Source organism: Pogona vitticeps, chromosome 2, assembly GCF_051106095.1.
Source record: "Pogona vitticeps strain Pit_001003342236 chromosome 2, PviZW2.1, whole genome shotgun sequence".
NCBI lineage: Eukaryota > Metazoa > Chordata > Lepidosauria > Squamata > Agamidae > Pogona > Pogona vitticeps.
The window spans coordinates 3,684,988-3,702,500 of NC_135784.1; the positions used below are offsets into that span (position 1 = coordinate 3,684,988).

The following is a 17,513-nucleotide window of genomic DNA, read 5'->3' on the forward strand; positions in this document are numbered from 1 at the left end:
GCAGGGAGAAGCCCCCCCTCACTGCTCGCTTCTTTCTTCCTCCCCCCCGCCCAACACACACACACACACACACACACACACACACACACACACACACACACACACACACACACACACACACACACACACACACACACACACACACACACACACACACACACACACACACACACACACCTTCTGCGCCCCAATCCCCCTCCCTCCAGGTCCCAGGAAACACCCCCCCCCCGTGAGACCCGTGAGAGAGGAGGCAGAGGCAAGAAGGTGGCCGAGGAGCGCCTCTCCAGGAGTCACTCTCTCCCTGTCAAGAAGATGACGGAGGGGGGGGGGCTCTTCCTTATACGTAACCTCCCCTCTCTTTTTCTTTCTGCAGGTGCCCCCCCTCCCCTCCTTCATTAAACCCTTTGGGTTGGAGGGGGGGAACCTAGAGCTAGGAAAGACCTCCTCGCCAATGGCGGTTCCCCAAAACAGGAACCGGAAGTGGTGAGGGGGCGCCTCTTTCTCTTCCCGTCTCTATGGTCCAGGGGGGAAGGCTTTTTGCAAACGGGTCTCCTCGTGGGTTTCCCGCGTCAGGGCCTGCGAGGGGGTGAGCCGTTGGGGGATAGGTTCGAAATATCCCCCCCACCCTCCGGTGATGAAATTTTGAGATGATGATGATGATGGGGGGGGGGGGTCCGATGTCGTGTGTGTGTGTCTGCGCGCGCGCGCCCGCCCGAGGATGATCCTCCTTCGCATCTCTTGCAAGCGAGTCAGGGGGGGAAGAGGGAGGTTTCCATCATCCTTCTCCCTCCCGGTCTTCCCCCTCCTCCTCTTCCTTCCTTCCTGAATGACACGGGAGGGAGGAAACGTGCGAATGCCTGTCCAGGAAGGGAGGGATCCTGCCCGCCTCGAGGGGGTGCAAACAAAGCGGCTCTCTGCCCTTTCCTTTCCTCCGCCGGCCAAAGTTTTTTGGGGGGGTGACTGGAGGGGGCTTCGGGTCCCCTGGGTGGGGAGCAGGTCTGGCAGGGGGGCCGGGAAGAGGGCCCCCCCGAGGGAGGGAGGGAGGGAGGGAGGCAAGGGAGTGGGGAAGGGGTTTCGGAAAGAAGAGGAAGGGGAAGGGGGCAAGCAAAAGGGGCCCCTCCTCTGGAATGAGGTCTCCTGGAGGATGATGTCTTCTTGCACACAAAGCCACTGCCAGATGAGACTCTTAAGGGGCTCTCAATTCAGCTGCTCTTCTCCGGGTGATCTGGCAGAGATGAAGGCAAACCAGATCCTTCTCAAAGTCAGATCCCAGCCAGGGATCAAGTTGTTGTGAACGATTTCCTCCCTGCTTGGCTTGGGAGCTTCCCTGTTGGGTTCCTTCTGAACAGGAAACACATTTTTCCAAAATGAAGGCAGGCAGAAAAGGGCCCCAAGGAGATGATGGGTTTCCCTTTAGTGACTGTTCTTCTCTAGAGGCTGGAATAAATCTCCCCAGGGAGAGGATCTTCTTGCACCCCACATGGAGCCTCTGGCCTCAGGATCATCTTTGCCTTTTGCATCTCCATCCCCAACTTTTGCTTCTGGGCCTTTCCCTCTCCTGCAGGTCTCTTTGTGAAGCGAAAGGCTCTGCAGTGTCCCTTCTAGATTGAATCATCCTCAGATACTTTGCACTCCCCCTTGGCAGCGAGACCCCATGGCTTGCATCTCTCCCAGTTCCCATGAGGGTTGAGGGTGCGCTCAGAGGGAAGAGAGAAGCCTCAGCAGGTGGGAAAAGCAGAAGCGAGGCTCTCCCTGCTGGCGGGAAAAGTCCCAGGGAGAGAGGAGCCATGCCCATCCTGGCTCCTTGACCCCACTGAACGAGGCCTCCCTCTTTTCCCAGTGGGCTTGGAGGGAGAGGAAGTCCTGCCAGGATGGGGCATGTGTCGGCATCTTTCACTGTCCAGAACAACAAAATGGCTTTCTTTCATGGCCCCGTGGCAAGAGAGAGAGAAGGAGTCCACGGAAACCTCTCTTAGCAGGAGGGAGGGAGATTCCTGGATAGCGATTTGGGGACCGAAAGAGAAATCAAGAGCAGAACGTTATTTCACATGTCTCTTCTTGTCCAAGATGAGGCTGGAGATCTAATCAGTTTGCAACCCTTAAATAACCTGTTTAGACTAGAAAAGTTTGCTGGGCAAATTTCTAAGCTCGGAAGTTGCTTCTGACCTTCAGGGATGCTCAGAATCCAGGAGATGCCCCTTTCTTCTCCTCCTTGTTCCTTTCCTTGGTGCCTTTCCATTCCCCTTTCTCTGCTCTCTGAAGGAAATTGAGAGAGATGCATCCCACAAGGTATAAAAAAAGGCAAACACACTCTGTCGTCATTTTCTTTATCGAAGAAGCCCCTAAACTGATTCATTTTTTTTCTCTCTCTCTCCAAAGGAGGGGGTGAAATGGAGCTTATTTCTCCTTGTTCTCTGGACCAGAAGAATCCAATTCAAAATCCCTCCAGTATTTGCAAGGCAGGTAAGAAGATTTCTTTTTTTTTTAGGTCAGAAGTACAGTTAGTAAAAGGCAATACATTGCAAAACTTAGATTAAGTTAGTTAATTTCCCCCCAGCAACATCAAGAGCCTTTGGGGGAGCCGCCACCAGAATGTCCATGACACATGCTGAGGGACAGAGAGGATGGTGAGATGGTTGTGATGTTGCTCTTCTTTCTCTCAAAGGACTAAGTGTAGTCACTTGACTAGATAGGCGGGGTCTAAATGCAATAACTAAATAAGTGGGTACAAAATCCCCACGGTTTCCAAGTTCACTTTGCTTCTGCCAACTTCAGTCTGAAGCCTCCTGAGTGACTTCCATGTAGCTCAGTTCTCCTCGTGACTAGAGGCTGGACTTTCCTGATTTCTCATCCGTCTTAAGAGGTGTGTAGTTCTTTCCTCTGTCATTACATTTCTAGCATTCTCTGCTGTCTCCTTCAAAATTCAGTTCTAAAAAAAAGCTTCCTTTGGAGTTTAATCTGGAAAGAACAGGAAGATAACCAAAGAGTGTATGCAAATTCAAGGTAGATACTCTTGAGTCTTTCACTCTTAACGGCTGTGTCTCTACACATGACTGGGTGCCCGGTGACACTGCTTTAATCGCAGCGATAGTCTTAGTTTACATCAGAGGACTCACACGGGAGAAACCATATAAACGTATGGAATGTGGAAATAGCTTTAGTTACAGCAGTCACCTCAGTAGTCATCACAGAATGCACACAGGAGAAAAACCATATGAATGCATGGAATGCGTAAAGAGCTTTAGACACAGGAATAGTTTACATCAGAGAACTCATATAGGGGAGAAACCGTATGAATGCATAGAATGTGGCAAGAGCTTCAGTCAGATTGGTCAACTTAGTTCCCATAAAAGAACTCACAGTGGAGAAAAGCCATATAATTGCATGGAATGTGGAAAGAGCTTCAGTCAGATCAGTGCCCTTGGTTCACATCAGAAAACTCACACAGAGGAGAAACCCTATAAATGCATGGAATGTGGAAAGAGGACTGTGGTAGCCTTAGTTACTATAAAAGAACGCACACTGGAGAGAAATCTTTTGAATGCACAGAATGTTGAAAGAGCTTCATTCAGAAAATTCACCTTAGTCCACTTCAAAGAATGCACACTGGTGAGATACCTTAAAATGTGAGGAATGTGAAAAAAGCTTCAATCAATTGGTTAAGATCAAAAAGAGATGTTACTGGAGAGAAACACTAGAGAGAAATCTGTAACAGTGCTTGTGTAAGTGCATCCTGGATACGACTTTTACTTCAGTTCACCTTTTGCAACAGTTTGCAAGCTTAGACACAAAACCGGATTTATACTTGTGAAAGGCTGAATCATAAACTTGCACTATAAGTAGACAACAGAAAGTAGGACGGGTGCCAAAACTGAGAAGCAGGAAATGGTTGAAGGGATTGAACTAAAACTTTTCACTCACTCAGGGTAATTTGCTCCCTCAGACAAGATGAGAAAATGATTACTTATTGGAAGAAAAATGAAAGAGGGAAATAGAGCAGTCCATACACATTCTCCTCCTGATCTGAGACTTTGCTGACATTTCCATTTCTCTATCTCAGCAGGCCCTATTTTCCTTGGAACCCCCAAACACTGGAATATGTTAAATATCAATCACAGGAAAGTAGCAGGCACATATATGCTTTTTATGGGATGGGATCCTGAGATGGTAATGAATGGGGAGATGGTTTAGACCCCAAAAATCTGTTATGGAAATAGCCACCCAGAGCATAAAATGACTCTGACAAAATTCTGAGGTGTAGTGCAAGGAAAAGCTTTATTTTAGCTCACTGCAGCAGTAGAGAAGTCTTGGCAGTAAAAACCACCAAGAGCTTCCGAATAAATGAGGTAGCAGCATGATTTTATATACCAGAAACCCTAAACTATCCTACCAGCCACTTGGCCAATAGGCGTACAATGTCTAAATCATTCCCCCCTTGTCCATCCCCAATTATCCGCCCCCTGATCCTGATTACATTTTATGATTGATAGCCCGTATTACATGATATCAGCAGTTTTATATCAGAATATGTGTCTTAGTACATTGGGTTAACTTGAGCTGGAAATAACCCACCCATCTTCCTGTTTTTCACAGTTGACCATGAAGACAGCCTCTGTTCCAGACATGTTCCTTTCCCCAGGCCCTTTTGAGGTTACTGTTTCAGCAATCTTGTTAGTGTTAGCAAAGCGTTATCTTAAAATATCTCAAAATTAGTGACAGCAGATGACAGCAGCCAGCATCTGCTAAGCTTTCCAAGCTATCAGTTTTTCCTAAGTGACATTTGTCCATGTGGCTTTTATTGTCCATAACAGGTCTGTCTGCCCGGCAGCACTCGTCCAGTTGAAATGAGCAGAATTAGTTGTGGCAGGAGGGGATGGTTGTCGGTCCTTTTGGCCTTTTCATCGCTACTTCTTCCTGCATATGATATTAGACTGATACTCTTAGAAGTATATCTGTGATACTTCTTCCCCTCTTTCTCTAAGGAGTAGACGTGCAGTTGCTCTTATCCCATTATTATCTAGTTATGAGTAGAGCATAGATGTTTCGTCGTGAAGGCGACTTCCTTATTAGAGGTTAGAAGACAGAGGGTTGATATGTTAACACTTTTCAAATGTTGGAAAGGCTGTCATACAGAGGAGGAGCAGGATCTGTCCTCAGGACACACATTCTAGACAGCCAGACACACACATTCCAAACTTTAAGAAGGCCAATTTCAGTAAACATAGGGAATTACTGGCTGTAATGAACAGGCCACTAGGAGTGTGGCATGGAGCTGAAGTTCTCTTTTATAAGGGAGGAAAGCCAGAGAGACATCCTTGGAATTGTGGTACACAATGTCCTTGTGTCCTCTCGGTAGGAGATTCACAGCAAACAAAACAAAGTGTAGCCAAAGTATCATGGCTGTCTGGCTGGATAGATGGATGGACGGATGGAAAATATTTTAAAATAAATAAATAAAAAGGATCCAAGGTGACTTACATCATTAAAAGACAGTATTGAAAGCTAGGACTGGATGAATCCCAAGCCAGAATTAAGATTGCCCAAAGAAATAACCTCAGATGATACCACTCTGATGGCAGAAAGTGAGGAGGAATTAAAGAAACTTTTAATGAGGGTGAAAGAGGAGAGCGCAAAAAACGGTCTGAAGCTCAACATCAAAAAACTAAGATCATGGCCACTGGTCCCATCACCTCCTGGGAAATAGAAGGGGAAGATATGGAGGCAATGACAGATTTTACTTTCTTTGGCTCCATGATCACTGCAGATGGAGACAGCAGCCCCGAAATTAAAAGACGCCTGCTTCTTGGGAGGAAAGCGATGACAAAACTTGACAGCATCTTAAAAAGCAGAGACATCACTGTGACGCACTCAGTTCCCCTGTTTGTTTCCCTCCACAACACAGGTTCACTTTCAGGTGTGACACTTATTCTTCAACTCTTTCCGCTGCCACCAGAGGAGTCACTCCTCATCACATCAAATATAACTCTTCGATCAGTGTGATTCAATTAAATAATATTTATTAAAATGTTCATTTTATTTATTTATTTATTTATTTATTTATTTATTTATTTATTTATTTATTTATTTATTTATTCAATTTTTTACCCCACCCCTCTAGACAACGTCTACTCGGGGTGGCTTACAAAAATTAAAACACATTAAAACAATGTAGAAAAATAACATAATGCAATTATTATAATTAATATTATCCAAGATGGCAACATTAAGAACCAGAAAAAAGGGGGGGGGAAATAACTTAGGTGACGGGGGGAAGGTCTGTCTGAATACTTCACAAGTAAATCATATAAAGTAAATCAGGGATGTTCTTATTTTATTCATGAAATCAACTGTGCTTTTATGACATTTATATTAGCTTGGGTAAAATCATGTTACTTCAAGTATTTATTCATTTCTTTTCTTGTTCTATATCTATTACCCTTATCTAACCCAAGACTGGTCCTAACTGCCTAACTTCTTTTCTTTAACTGATATCTCTAACACAGACTCTCACTCATTTCTCTCTAACTAACTCATATCTCCAACTGAACTGTAACTGCCTTCCATTCTTCTTAAATATCCTCTGTTCCGCCCCTTCTGTTCACCCATTGGTTGATCTGTCAAGGTTCTATTGTGATGGACAGGAGTGATTCCTGACCTGTCCGTCACAATCACCTTGCCAACAAAAGTCCGAATAGTCAAAGCTATGGTTTTTCCTGTCGTGATGTATGGAAGTGAGAGCTGGACCATAAAGAAAGCAGACCGCCGAAGAATTGATGCCTTTGAATTGTGGTGCTGGAGGAGACTCTTGAGAGTCCCCTGGACTGCAAAGAGAACAAACCTATCCGTTCTAAAGGAAATCAACCCTGAGTGCTCACTGGAAGGACAGATCCGGAAGCTGAGGCTCCAGTACTTTGGCCATCTCATGAGAAGAAAAGATTCCCTGGAAAAGACCCTGATGTTGGGAAAGTGTGATGGCAAGAGGAGAAGGGGACAACCAAGGATGAGATGGCTGGACAGTGTCTGTGAAGCAACCAACATGAATTTGACCCAACTCCGGGAGGCCGTGGAAGACAGGCGGGCCTGGCGTGCTCTGGTCCATGGGGTTCACAAAGAGTCGGACACGACTAAACGACTAAACAACAACAAAGCAGCTCTTGATTCAGTTGCTCTTCTCCAGATGATCTGGCAGAGATGAAAGCAAATCAGATCCATCTCAACATCAGATCCTAGCTGGGGATCAAGATGTTTTTAACGTCTGTGGTTTAAACCAAGGCCACTCATGTGCTGCTTTTTAGTTTTAGGGTGATGGGGGTCATTTGCCTCTAGGGTCTTTTATAAAGACCCCTTTGCAAGCGCATACCCCCGCCCCAGAGACCCAGAGAGAGGCTGGCACAGGCAGCCCAGAAGAGCAGCCCACTCAGTCAAGCGGTGGGATAGGAATTGAAATAAATTAATAAATAAAATCATTTCTGGTTTCTGTTTGAGAGGCGCCAAGTGGAAGATTTCCTCTACTTTCTTCGTAGCTCTATGTTCCTCCCTTTTGCCCTCCTAATGAATGTTTTCATTAATGAACGTGGGGTGGGGGAAGAAAATATTGCAGAAACAAAGCGGGGAGGGGGAGCCGGGAGGGAGAAGGAGGAGGAGGTCAAAATTAGGGGTTCCCTTCCTTCCCCACCTCACGGTTCCCCCCTCTTCTCTTCCTCCCTCCCTCTCCTCATTAGCTCCCCCACAATTTCTACCCATTTTCCGGTTCCCGTTTGAAAGGCGCGGAGGGAGGAGCCCCCTCTTCTCCCGTTCGCAGCTCTATGTTTTCCTGAAGGGAAGATTCCATGAATAAAGAGCCAAGAGAAGAAGGTGGTGGGGGAGGAATTCCTGCCCTTTGGACCCAGTTTTGCTTTCCCCCAGGTTTCCCATCTTTGGCCTGAAGAGAAGAGGGGGGGAACCTAGAGCTATGAAGGAGGATAGAGGAGCTCCTTCCCCCCCCTTTGGGCGTTTCTTCAAAACAGAAACCAGAAGCGGGCGAGGGGGCACGCCTGACTCTTCCCCGCGGAGCCGACCTCCTGATAAGGACCATGTATCTAAAGATATCTCTACCATGCATGCTCTGTGAACAACCTGAAACAAAAGAAACTCTTCTGAGCATGCTCTGCTAAAACAAAACCCTGCCTAAATACACTATAAGAAGAGGGGTCTGGGCAAACATTAGGTCTGTTTGTCTGTCTGTCTGACTGCTGAGACCAAAAAGCTTTGGGAACTAACTACTTTCTTTGGAATTTGGACAATGCAGATAAAGAATTCTTCTCTCTTTGGTGAGTATGCATGTGGTGTGAATGTGCTGAATGCATGAAACTCCTTTATTTAGAATTGTAATCAACAGGTAATAAAGTATATTTATTTTTGCATTCATTAATGTGTCTTGTGGGGTTCTTTGCTGTTTAATGTTGTTCTTCCTGGCATACAAAAGAACCAGTAGTCACCCTTTTGTGACAGAAATGGCTCAGCGAGCAGGGTCTCCCAAGGAGCAGGGTCTCCCAAGGAGCAGGGTCTCCCAAGGAAGAAGGTGTATCCAAAGGAGCAAGGTTTCTCAAGAAGGCTTTCCTAGGCAGCATCCCAAGGAACAAGAAAATAATAAACAGCAAAGAAAAGGGGGTGAGAAAATATTGAAGATTCTCATTGTTTTTCCTAATTGTTGTGAATGGGCATGAGTGTGGTTACTAAGGATTTGTGTTTCTCTAAGAAATGGTATTGTTTGTTGTTGTCATTGTTGTTATTTTGACCCTAAAGTATGAAGTGTGCTTTGACCTGTTTTAGGCTAATTTTCTCTGCTCCAAATTTTTCTCTTCCTTTGTCTGGCAGTCTCCAGAAATCCCTCCCCTGTCTCTCTCTGACTATTCACACTCCCTATTTTCTCTGAAAATGAGATTTTCCCAAGCACGCATTACACTTTTTGAAGAGTTTGATCTTCATATATAAGAAGCAGTTTTATTTACTGTGATCTGCTTTTCAGCCTATAGCCTGAAAGCTGTTTTCTGTAAATAAAGACCAACCAGCATTGTTGGAGCTATGGCTGATTCTATGTTGTTCAGCCACCATGACTTCTCCTGTACATAAAGGATGCTGAATTAAAGCATAGTCTAGGTGACTTTGTTTAACACCTGAATACCCAACAGGAAGTGAACTGCTAATTTCCACTCTCTTGTACATAAAAGGGACTCAGGTATGATTTTTTTTTGAGTCTGTGGAAAACTAGCACTTCAGAATAAAACAATTCACAAAGAATGTGCTTTTCTCTCTCTCTCTCAAGTTTTCTCCCAAACTTAAAATTATTCCTCTTTCTTCTCTTTTACTATCTTTTACTATCTTTGGTCATTCACTTCTATATTATGCCTATTGGAAATATTGACTATTGAGCATTGTTTAGTACTAAGAATAAAATACATCAGGACATTCTTAGTAAAAGCTTTAAATTTTTTTTGTGCTTCTATGGTTTTTGGGAAGAGAGAACAAGAAGAAGCAGGTAGTTCTTAGAGTAGGGTGTTGAAAATGTTTTGTGTTTCTGTTGAAAAAGCTCTTGGGAAAAAGGTGGGGCCTGTTGAGAAATAGCGGAATAGTATAGACCAGAAAGATCTGTTGCCATATGCAATGTCATTGGTAGTTTTGCCTGTAAGTAGGAAGTTTCTAATGCTAGCAGCGGGGCCTACAAAGGTAAAATACTTTTTTTTAAAAGAACAAACCCTGTGAGGCTAGAGTCCTTGACCAGTGTTTGTAAAGGGAAAGAAAAATCGCCTGGTGGTGAGGGAGGGAGATCCCTGCTGCGTTAGGATACTCTGTATTGGCTGTAAAAACACATACAGAGAGTCTTACATAGTAACTATTCAAGCTGATACTCATGTGAAGAGACACACTGAGACATGTCAACAAAGAAGATGTCTTGGATTACAAGAAGGAAAGATCTGTGTGATAAAACACATAAACTAATGCAGGGAAATGTATATTCACACATAGGAAATTCAGTACTAGAATTTCAGTAGTAGAATTTCAGTAGTAGAATTGGGGAAGATTTATCAGAACAACCGAAAGATTGGCTCTTAAGAGTAAAATACCAGAGTACTCCAGAAACCAGAGTACTCCAAATACTAGAGCAGAGGAAGCTATTAAAAAGGGAGAAGCTTATCTTTTGGAGCAATTGCACCAAGGAATGCAACCCCCCAGGGGAAGTTATATATAAAACAGCAGGGTTGACATTTGGTGATGGTAGCATTACTGACACACAGACACGAGACCATGCCTTATTGACCTTAATGGTGACAGGCCTGGAATTTCAAGATGCTAGACAGGAGGCTGAATCCCTGAGACAGGCAGTAAAAGAGAAAACCATAAGTCTCGTGGAATCTATGAAACAACAAATAGAACAGAGTGAGAAATTATTGGAGGTTGAACAAAAATTTAAATCTATGGAAACTTTGATGGAAGATTTGGATAAACAAACTGAGGAAATAAAAATATTACAGGCACAAATAAAAGTGTTAAAATCAGTTGTGCCAGAGGGAAAGGGAGAAAAGAAAGCAAAGGTTAAAAATACTGTAGTAGAAAGAGGCAAGTTGAGAATGAAGTTGATGATTGTTCTGATTTTAGTGATGATGGATATCAGAATGGCTCTTTTCTTCCTAAAGGGGCTGTAAAAGCCTATCGGAAAACGACACTTATGTTAGATAAAGCAGGTAGAACATTAAAGAGTCATGTCACTATGGAACAGTTAACTAGTCAGGAACTCAAGATATATCAAAAGTCAGTTAGGGCCTATAGGAGATAGTCCTGTAAAATTTGCAGTTGGATTATGGGAAGCAATTGATAACAATAATATGACACCAGAAGAAGCAGCAAGACTAGTAAGGACTTTCCCTGAACTCAGGGAAACAGCCAATTTAATTCACAGTTTTGCCATTGTTGCAGCCTTAAGGGAATGGGTTTTAGAAAATGGGGGAGGAAGAGCGTAAAGGGAACTGATTAGTTGGTTACAGAAACCAGGGGAAGATCCAACTCCTTACATAAAGAAAATATATGGAGGAATGTACTTAGCAAAGCATGTGCAGAAGGGATGCCTTGGTCTCGGATTGCTCACAGAGCATGTGTGGTAGAGATTTCTTTAGATACATGGTCCTTATCCCTTATTGTGAAGTGTGGAATGCTTAGCATATCTTCCATCACTTAGTGGACAGGTGTGGAGGGAGGGTCTTCATACCAGGGTCTTCTTAATCCCCTTGACTCTATTCCCAGCGGCCGATGGTTTTTGTCAATTTAGTTCAGAATGGTAGCAGTTCAAAAGTTGAATCTCTCACAATGAGGGCTTATAGCCAGAAATGCAAAGTCCCCTAGTTCCTCTGGTTCTGTTGGTCTCCATCTTTGTGTCCTAACCCTCTCTCTGGTTCTTCACCTGATCCAGGCCAAACATGTACATTCATCACACTCCTGGAGCCCTCGGCCGGCTGGCCGGCCAGGCCTCTCCCCGCCCCGGACCTTTCGCGGGCTTGGGAGGTCCGCGCTACCACTGCCGGCCACCATGGGTCTGGCGCGCCCCCTGGCAGGTCCTTGCCGCTGCGACGGAGTCTTGGCCTTCTTAAGACGTCTCGATCGTCGAAGGAACATCAGAACTTCGTAAGCGATGAGGGTTGTGGCAGCCGAGACTGGAGAAACGCTGACCAACCCAATTTAGAGGAGCGCTGCAGAACCCGGGATGGGAGAACGGGTTGCCGTAAAACCGTTTCTAGCCCATGCGGGCGGGGAGTTGGGTTGGTTTGCGTTTGTCTTTCTTTTGTGTCTCCTTCTACTTCTTCTCTGGTTTTTCCCTCCCTCCCTCCCTCTGTGTGTGTGTGTGTTTGTGTGTGTGTGTGTTTGTGTGTGTGTGTGTGTGTGTGAGAGAGAGAGAGAGTATGGGTTGGGGCAGAGGGAAGGTGTCCACACCCAGGGAAGGAGCAGCAGGCTTTATGGAGAGGAAAGGGATGGAATGAAGTTGGACGCTAGCCCCGAGGGCGATGGCAGCATGAATGTCCTCAGACGGTGCCCTATGAAAGACAATATTTCAACATAAAAAAAGGATTTCAGCAAAACCGTCACATCCCCCGTTCCTGTCTTTGCCTCCGCTAGGCCCTAGGAACTCAGAGGGACTGGCACCATGGTGGGGAGGAGGCAAGCTGGCCCTCCCCGCGGCTGGCGGAGAGAGGGCGGTCTGCTGACGGGAGAGGGGGGAACGGGGACAAAAAGGAAAGGAAAGATAGGAGAACCAGCCCAGGCTGATCCTCCCTCTCTCCCGTGGTGGTCGGGGACAGTGGGAATCTCGTTCATCCATTCATGCGCCTCACTAATTAGATGACGAGGCATTTGGCTATTTAACATTTATTATCAGAATTGAACAGATACACAGACAAGTTTAAACACCACATTGTAACCCGCAGGTAATCTGTAATTCTGAGGCGTATTGAACGCTATTGGCGTCTTTGTCTAGGAAAGTCGCGCCCGAGGGCAGGTCATTCGCAGCCGGCTTCCCGACTCTGTTGGTGTTTTTCCGTTGTACTTCTGGTGTAGAGGTCGAAGCACCGGAGTGAGCCAACGATGGCCAGAAGGCACAGGTCGGAGAGGTCACGGGAAGGTAGGCCAAGGGATCGGAGATGACGGCCGGACTTGGCTAGGAGCAGGCCCCTGTTGGAGATGACAATTGGGGAGTGACGGATTGGGATTGAAGCTCCATGCCACTTCTCCAAGGCGGCGGTGCATGCTGGGGAGCCATACTTGGACGTCTTTAAGTCCCAGGTCTCTTGTAGGCGATGGCCCCCGACGACAGATACGTCCAAGATGACCAGCTGGTTGTTAGTGAGCGCAACCATGTCAGGCTTGACGAAGGACGAGCCAGATGGGATGATGGGCTCGACCCACGTTTGGAGTCCCTCGCATCTCAGGAACTGGTCAGTCTTGTGAACAATCCGGTTATGCCGCATGCACCTCGCGTCATGGGTGATTTCGCAAACCCGCAGGATGTGATTGATGGTTTCGGGTTGTTGGCAAGGCCCTCAGCAGGCTTTGTCGGGGTCGGAGAGTCCATGCCCGCGTGCCGTGCGACACTTGGTTGGCAGGAGACCACCACGCAACTGTATCCCACAAAGGTGGAGGCGGGGGAAGACCCGTTCCGGGAACCGTAACCAGTGATGACTTGCCCGGTCGGCCGGCTGGCTGAAGAGGTCTCTTCCGTCAACCGAATGTCGGAGCTCGCTGCACCAAGCATTCCTGGCGTCGGTCTTAGATTGAATCAGATCCTCGCCAAGCCGGAGAGGCCGGTTGACTATCCGCTGGAGCACTTCAAAGGACCGTTGTTTGGTGGTAGCGGAGATGAAGGGATTCTTGTTGGTTAGTAGTTTGGAAAACCGCTTCTTTTGGAGTACAGGGATACTCGTGCTAAAGCATGGGATCCCAGTACCTCCATCGCGGATTGAGGCGTGAAGGTAGCCCAAAGGTGTGTCCTTGGGTAAGCGGAGCCAACGTCAGACATAGGTCCGGATCAGAACATCCATCTTCTTCAGGGTATTTCGGTGGGCGTTCCCCAGGACCAGCTCATGCGTTAGTTTGGGAACAGCAAATTTCTTGAGAAGGTCCAGACGTTGGTAGGGTTTGAGAGGAGCTGCTGAGATCTCCTGGAGCATCTTCTCCAGCTTGGACGTGTGCTTCGGCACCACCCGGCCTTTCCAGGTGAAATCAGGACCAAGGTATTAGACTGTGTCTTCAGGACCCAGAGGCTGGATCTCATCAGCACCAGCGCGGTAGATGGACGGGAGGAGGACCATTGTCTTGTGCTTCCCGTCCTTTGCGATCGTGAGGCCTACTGACTTCTTGGCGTTGAGCGACATACCAGCTGAGCGGAGGGATGCTACCAAGCCATTGAGCTTCTCCTGTAGTCTCTCTGGTCTTCTTGCAAAGAGAACCAGGTCATCTGCGTAGGCTAGCACGGGGATGTTGCACCCATCCAAGTTGAAGCCTAGATCAGGGATGGCATTCTGGAGGATGTCCTCGATCGTCATGATGAAGAGCAGGGGAGAGAGTGGATCACCCTGTCACACACCACGACCGCATGTTGTAGACCTTGATTCCAGTTGGGCTACAGGATGGGCATATAGCGAGTTCAGGTACTGAGTTAGAGGCGGTGGGATACCAGAAGACTTCGCCACCCGGAGCAGGGTTTGGGTGGAAACTGAGTCGAAGGCTTTGGAGATGTTGAGGAATAGCATTGATGTGGGAACCCGATCATCGTGGATCTTGCGTAGGATGGTGTGTAGCAAGGAGGATACTTCCAGGCAGCAATCTTGTTGAAGGAAGGCATGTTGAAGTTGAGAAAAGTCCAGAGTGGAGGTGATGTGGCGGGCCAGAACTTTATGGAAGGCCCGAAGGATGGTAGATGAGATGGATATGGGTCGGAAATCAGCCGGGCCTGATGGGTCTTCTTTCTTGGGGAGAAACACCACTCGCGATTTAGAGTTGCGAGGGGGCTGAGTCCACGACCAGGAACAGATCGAAATAGGCTGCCAGTGAGGGTTGGTCCCAGGAGAGAAAAGTAGCAGGAGTGAGTGGGTCCAGACTAGCAGCTGAGTTCCCCATATCGCGGATGGCTTTGGTGACCTCAGCCGCTGAGATGGTGAATATTATAGACCAGCTCGGCAGTGATGGTGAAGTGGCACTGCAGTGATCAGGGGCTGAAGGTTCTTTAAAGACCTTTGACCAGTAGTCATACAATCCAGCGACTGTATTCGTGGAGCCACGGTACGCAGAGCGCCAGCGACCAGAGAGGACACACGAGGCAGCGTCCTTCTTGTGGAGGTGATACAGTCTTTGCACCGCAGCATAGTTCGCCCGACAGATCTGTTTATTGGAGGGTGGCTGGGTTAGATAGAGGGGGAGGAGAAGTTGAGTGGCCAGGATCTGAGACCGGGGTATGAGCTGAGGGAAGGCTTGAGGAAGAGTGGAGGTTGAAAGAGGGAGGGGCAAGGAGTTGGGACTGGGAGTGAGTGAGAAAGGACAAGAAGGAACCAGGAGGAGAGGGGAATGGGGGCGACACCAGGGGGAGGTGGGTTGGACCGGGGGTGAAGGAGGTTGACCAGGCGCTACAGGTGAGGGAGGCGGGGATAACGAGGGTATGGAAGGAGGTGACCATTTGAGAAGCTAGAGACGTTTCTTCAGCGACTCAGCAGATCGACCAGGGAAGAAGGACCAAGAGCTCACGGTGATATTTCTTGAGCATGCCAGGTTGCCAGAGGTTTGTGGCATGATGGAGGAGGCAGGTGTCATCTGAAGTCATCCAGGCCAAGCGTTTTGTAGTGAGGCGGGTCACTCTCTTGGCATTGACTTCATCTAGATGTGCATGGCCAGACTGCGCTTCGATGGGAAGGATCGACCGCAGTGGCAGGTGAAGACCGGAGGGACAGAGGGCGTGCCGGTTGCTCCATCGACATCGATGTCTCTGCTGTTGTCCTGGGCATCGGAGGAGCCAGAAGAAAAAATCTGTTTCAGAGTAGTAACCAGCAGAAAGACCCCTGGTCAGAAGGTTAGCCCTCCCAGGGGGTGGCCTGGATCTTAGCTCAGGTGGGGACCTATAGGGAGCAAGCCCCCCGTCCGGTACCCCGCCCTCTCCAGCGGGCACCACGAGGAGGCATCCAGGCTGTGTAACTGTCATGACTCATGAGAGTCATAGTTGCTCCCGCCGTTTATCCGCCCTTCATTGAATTTCGTCACTTTCACATTCACTTTGACACGGTCTGTATTCCTACTGAAAATCAAGATCAAGCGAGCTTTTGCCCTTCTGCTCCACGGGAGGTTTCTGTCCTCCCTGAGCTCGCCTTAGGACACCTGCGTTACAGTTTGACAGGTGTACCGCCCCAGTCAAACTCCCCACCTGACGCTGTCCCCGGAGCGGGTCGCGCCCGGCCCGCGCCGGGCGCTTGGAGCCAGAAGCGAGAGCCCCTCGGGGCTCGCCCCCCCGCCTCACCGGGTAAGTGAAAAAACGATCAGAGTAGTGGTATTTCACCGGCGGCCCGGGCGGGCCTCCCACTTATTCTACACCTCTCATGTCTCTTCACAGGGCCAGACTAGAGTCAAGCTCAACAGGGTCTTCTTTCCCCGCTGATTCCGCCAAGCCCGTTCCCTTGGCTGTGGTTTCGCTAGATAGTAGGTAGGGACAGTGGGAATCTCGTTCATCCATTCATGCGCGTCACTAATTAGATGACGAGGCATTTGGCTATTTAACATTGATTATCAGACTTGCTGAGCTGTTGCTAGCAGATCTGAGGCGTGTAACGCTATTGACTTCTGTATCTCAGGTAATCGTCACCCAATTGGGCAAGTTCATACATGCAGCTAGTATTCTCTTCTATCGATGGTTGATGAAGTCCGTAGTGCTTCTTGTATATAGATCGTAGCACCTTAATGAGCCAATGATGGTAAGCAGGCATAAATCTGAGAGGTCTCGAGGAGAGAGGCCAAGGGAGCGCAGATGCCGCCCAGATTTTGAGAGGAGTAGACCTCTATTTGAGATAATGATCGGAGCGTGGGTAATGGTGTTACACGTGCCATGCCACTTCTGCAACGCAGCTGTACAGACCGGGGAGCTATACTTGTTGACTTTAAGATCCCACGTGTCTTTCATACGATGTCCACCGACGACAGATACGTCCATGATCGTTAATTGGTTACTGGTGGAAATTACTAAGTCTGGTTTAATGAAAGATGTTCCGCTCGAAATAATGGGCTCAACCCAGGTCTGAAGGCCCTTCCGCCTCAACAATTTATCGGTCGCATGGACAATTCTGTTGTGTCGCATACAGCGAGCATCGTGCGTGATGTCACACACCTGCAAGATGTGGTTAATAGTTTCTGGTTGATTGCAGGCTCCACGGCATGATTTATCGGTGTCCGATGAACTTCTTCCCCTAGTCGAGCGGCATTTCGTCGAAAGTAGGCCACCACATAGCTGGATTCCACGGAGGTGTAAACGAGGGAATACCCTTTCTGGTTTCTGCAGCCACTGATGGCTAACAGGATCAATAGACTGGCCACATAGATCTTTGCCGTCAATCGAGCGTTCAAGAGCGCATTTCCAAGCCCGCCGCGCATCGGCCTTAGATTGGATCACCTCTTCTCCCATCCAGATTGGTCGATTTATGGACCTTTGAAGGACATCAAAGGATTTTTGCTTAATACTGGCCACGATTGCTGGACTTGAGATGGTAAGTAATTTCGTGAACCTATTCCTTTGCAAGATCGGTATGCTCGTGCCAAAGCAGGGGATGCCGATACCTCCATCTCGAGCTGATGCATGGAGATATCCAAGGGGCGTGTCCTTAGGCAGTCGAAGCCATCTTCGTACATGAGCCCGCACCAGGACGTCCATCTTTTTCAAGGTGTTCCTATGGGCGTTCCCGAGTACTAGTTCATGCGTCAGTTTCGGGATGGTAAATTGCTTCAGAAGCTCTAAGCGT

At 47.7% G+C, this 17,513-nt stretch overlaps 1 protein-coding gene across 4 annotated transcripts in view; it reads left to right on the plus strand.

Annotated features, from left to right (window-relative positions):
* Positions 1-497: 497 nt before the first annotated feature.
* The window catches only part of LOC144587283 (uncharacterized), a 17,438-nt gene continuing 422 nt past the window's right edge, over positions 498-17,513 (plus strand). Inside the window, exons 1-3 of one of the 4 annotated variants that reach the window (XR_013542434.1) lie at positions 498-586; positions 2,380-8,309; positions 11,444-16,265. Coding sequence is in view for 2 of the 4 variants with exons in the window: in XM_078387358.1 (XP_078243484.1) it covers positions 3,139-3,630 (492 nt within the window). In the remaining 2 variants the exon portion in view is untranslated. Of the gene's footprint in view, positions 632-2,379; positions 17,262-17,513 lie in introns of those variants that run through there. The other 3 variants (XR_013542433.1, XM_078387358.1, XM_078387359.1) reach the window with 3 other exon arrangements.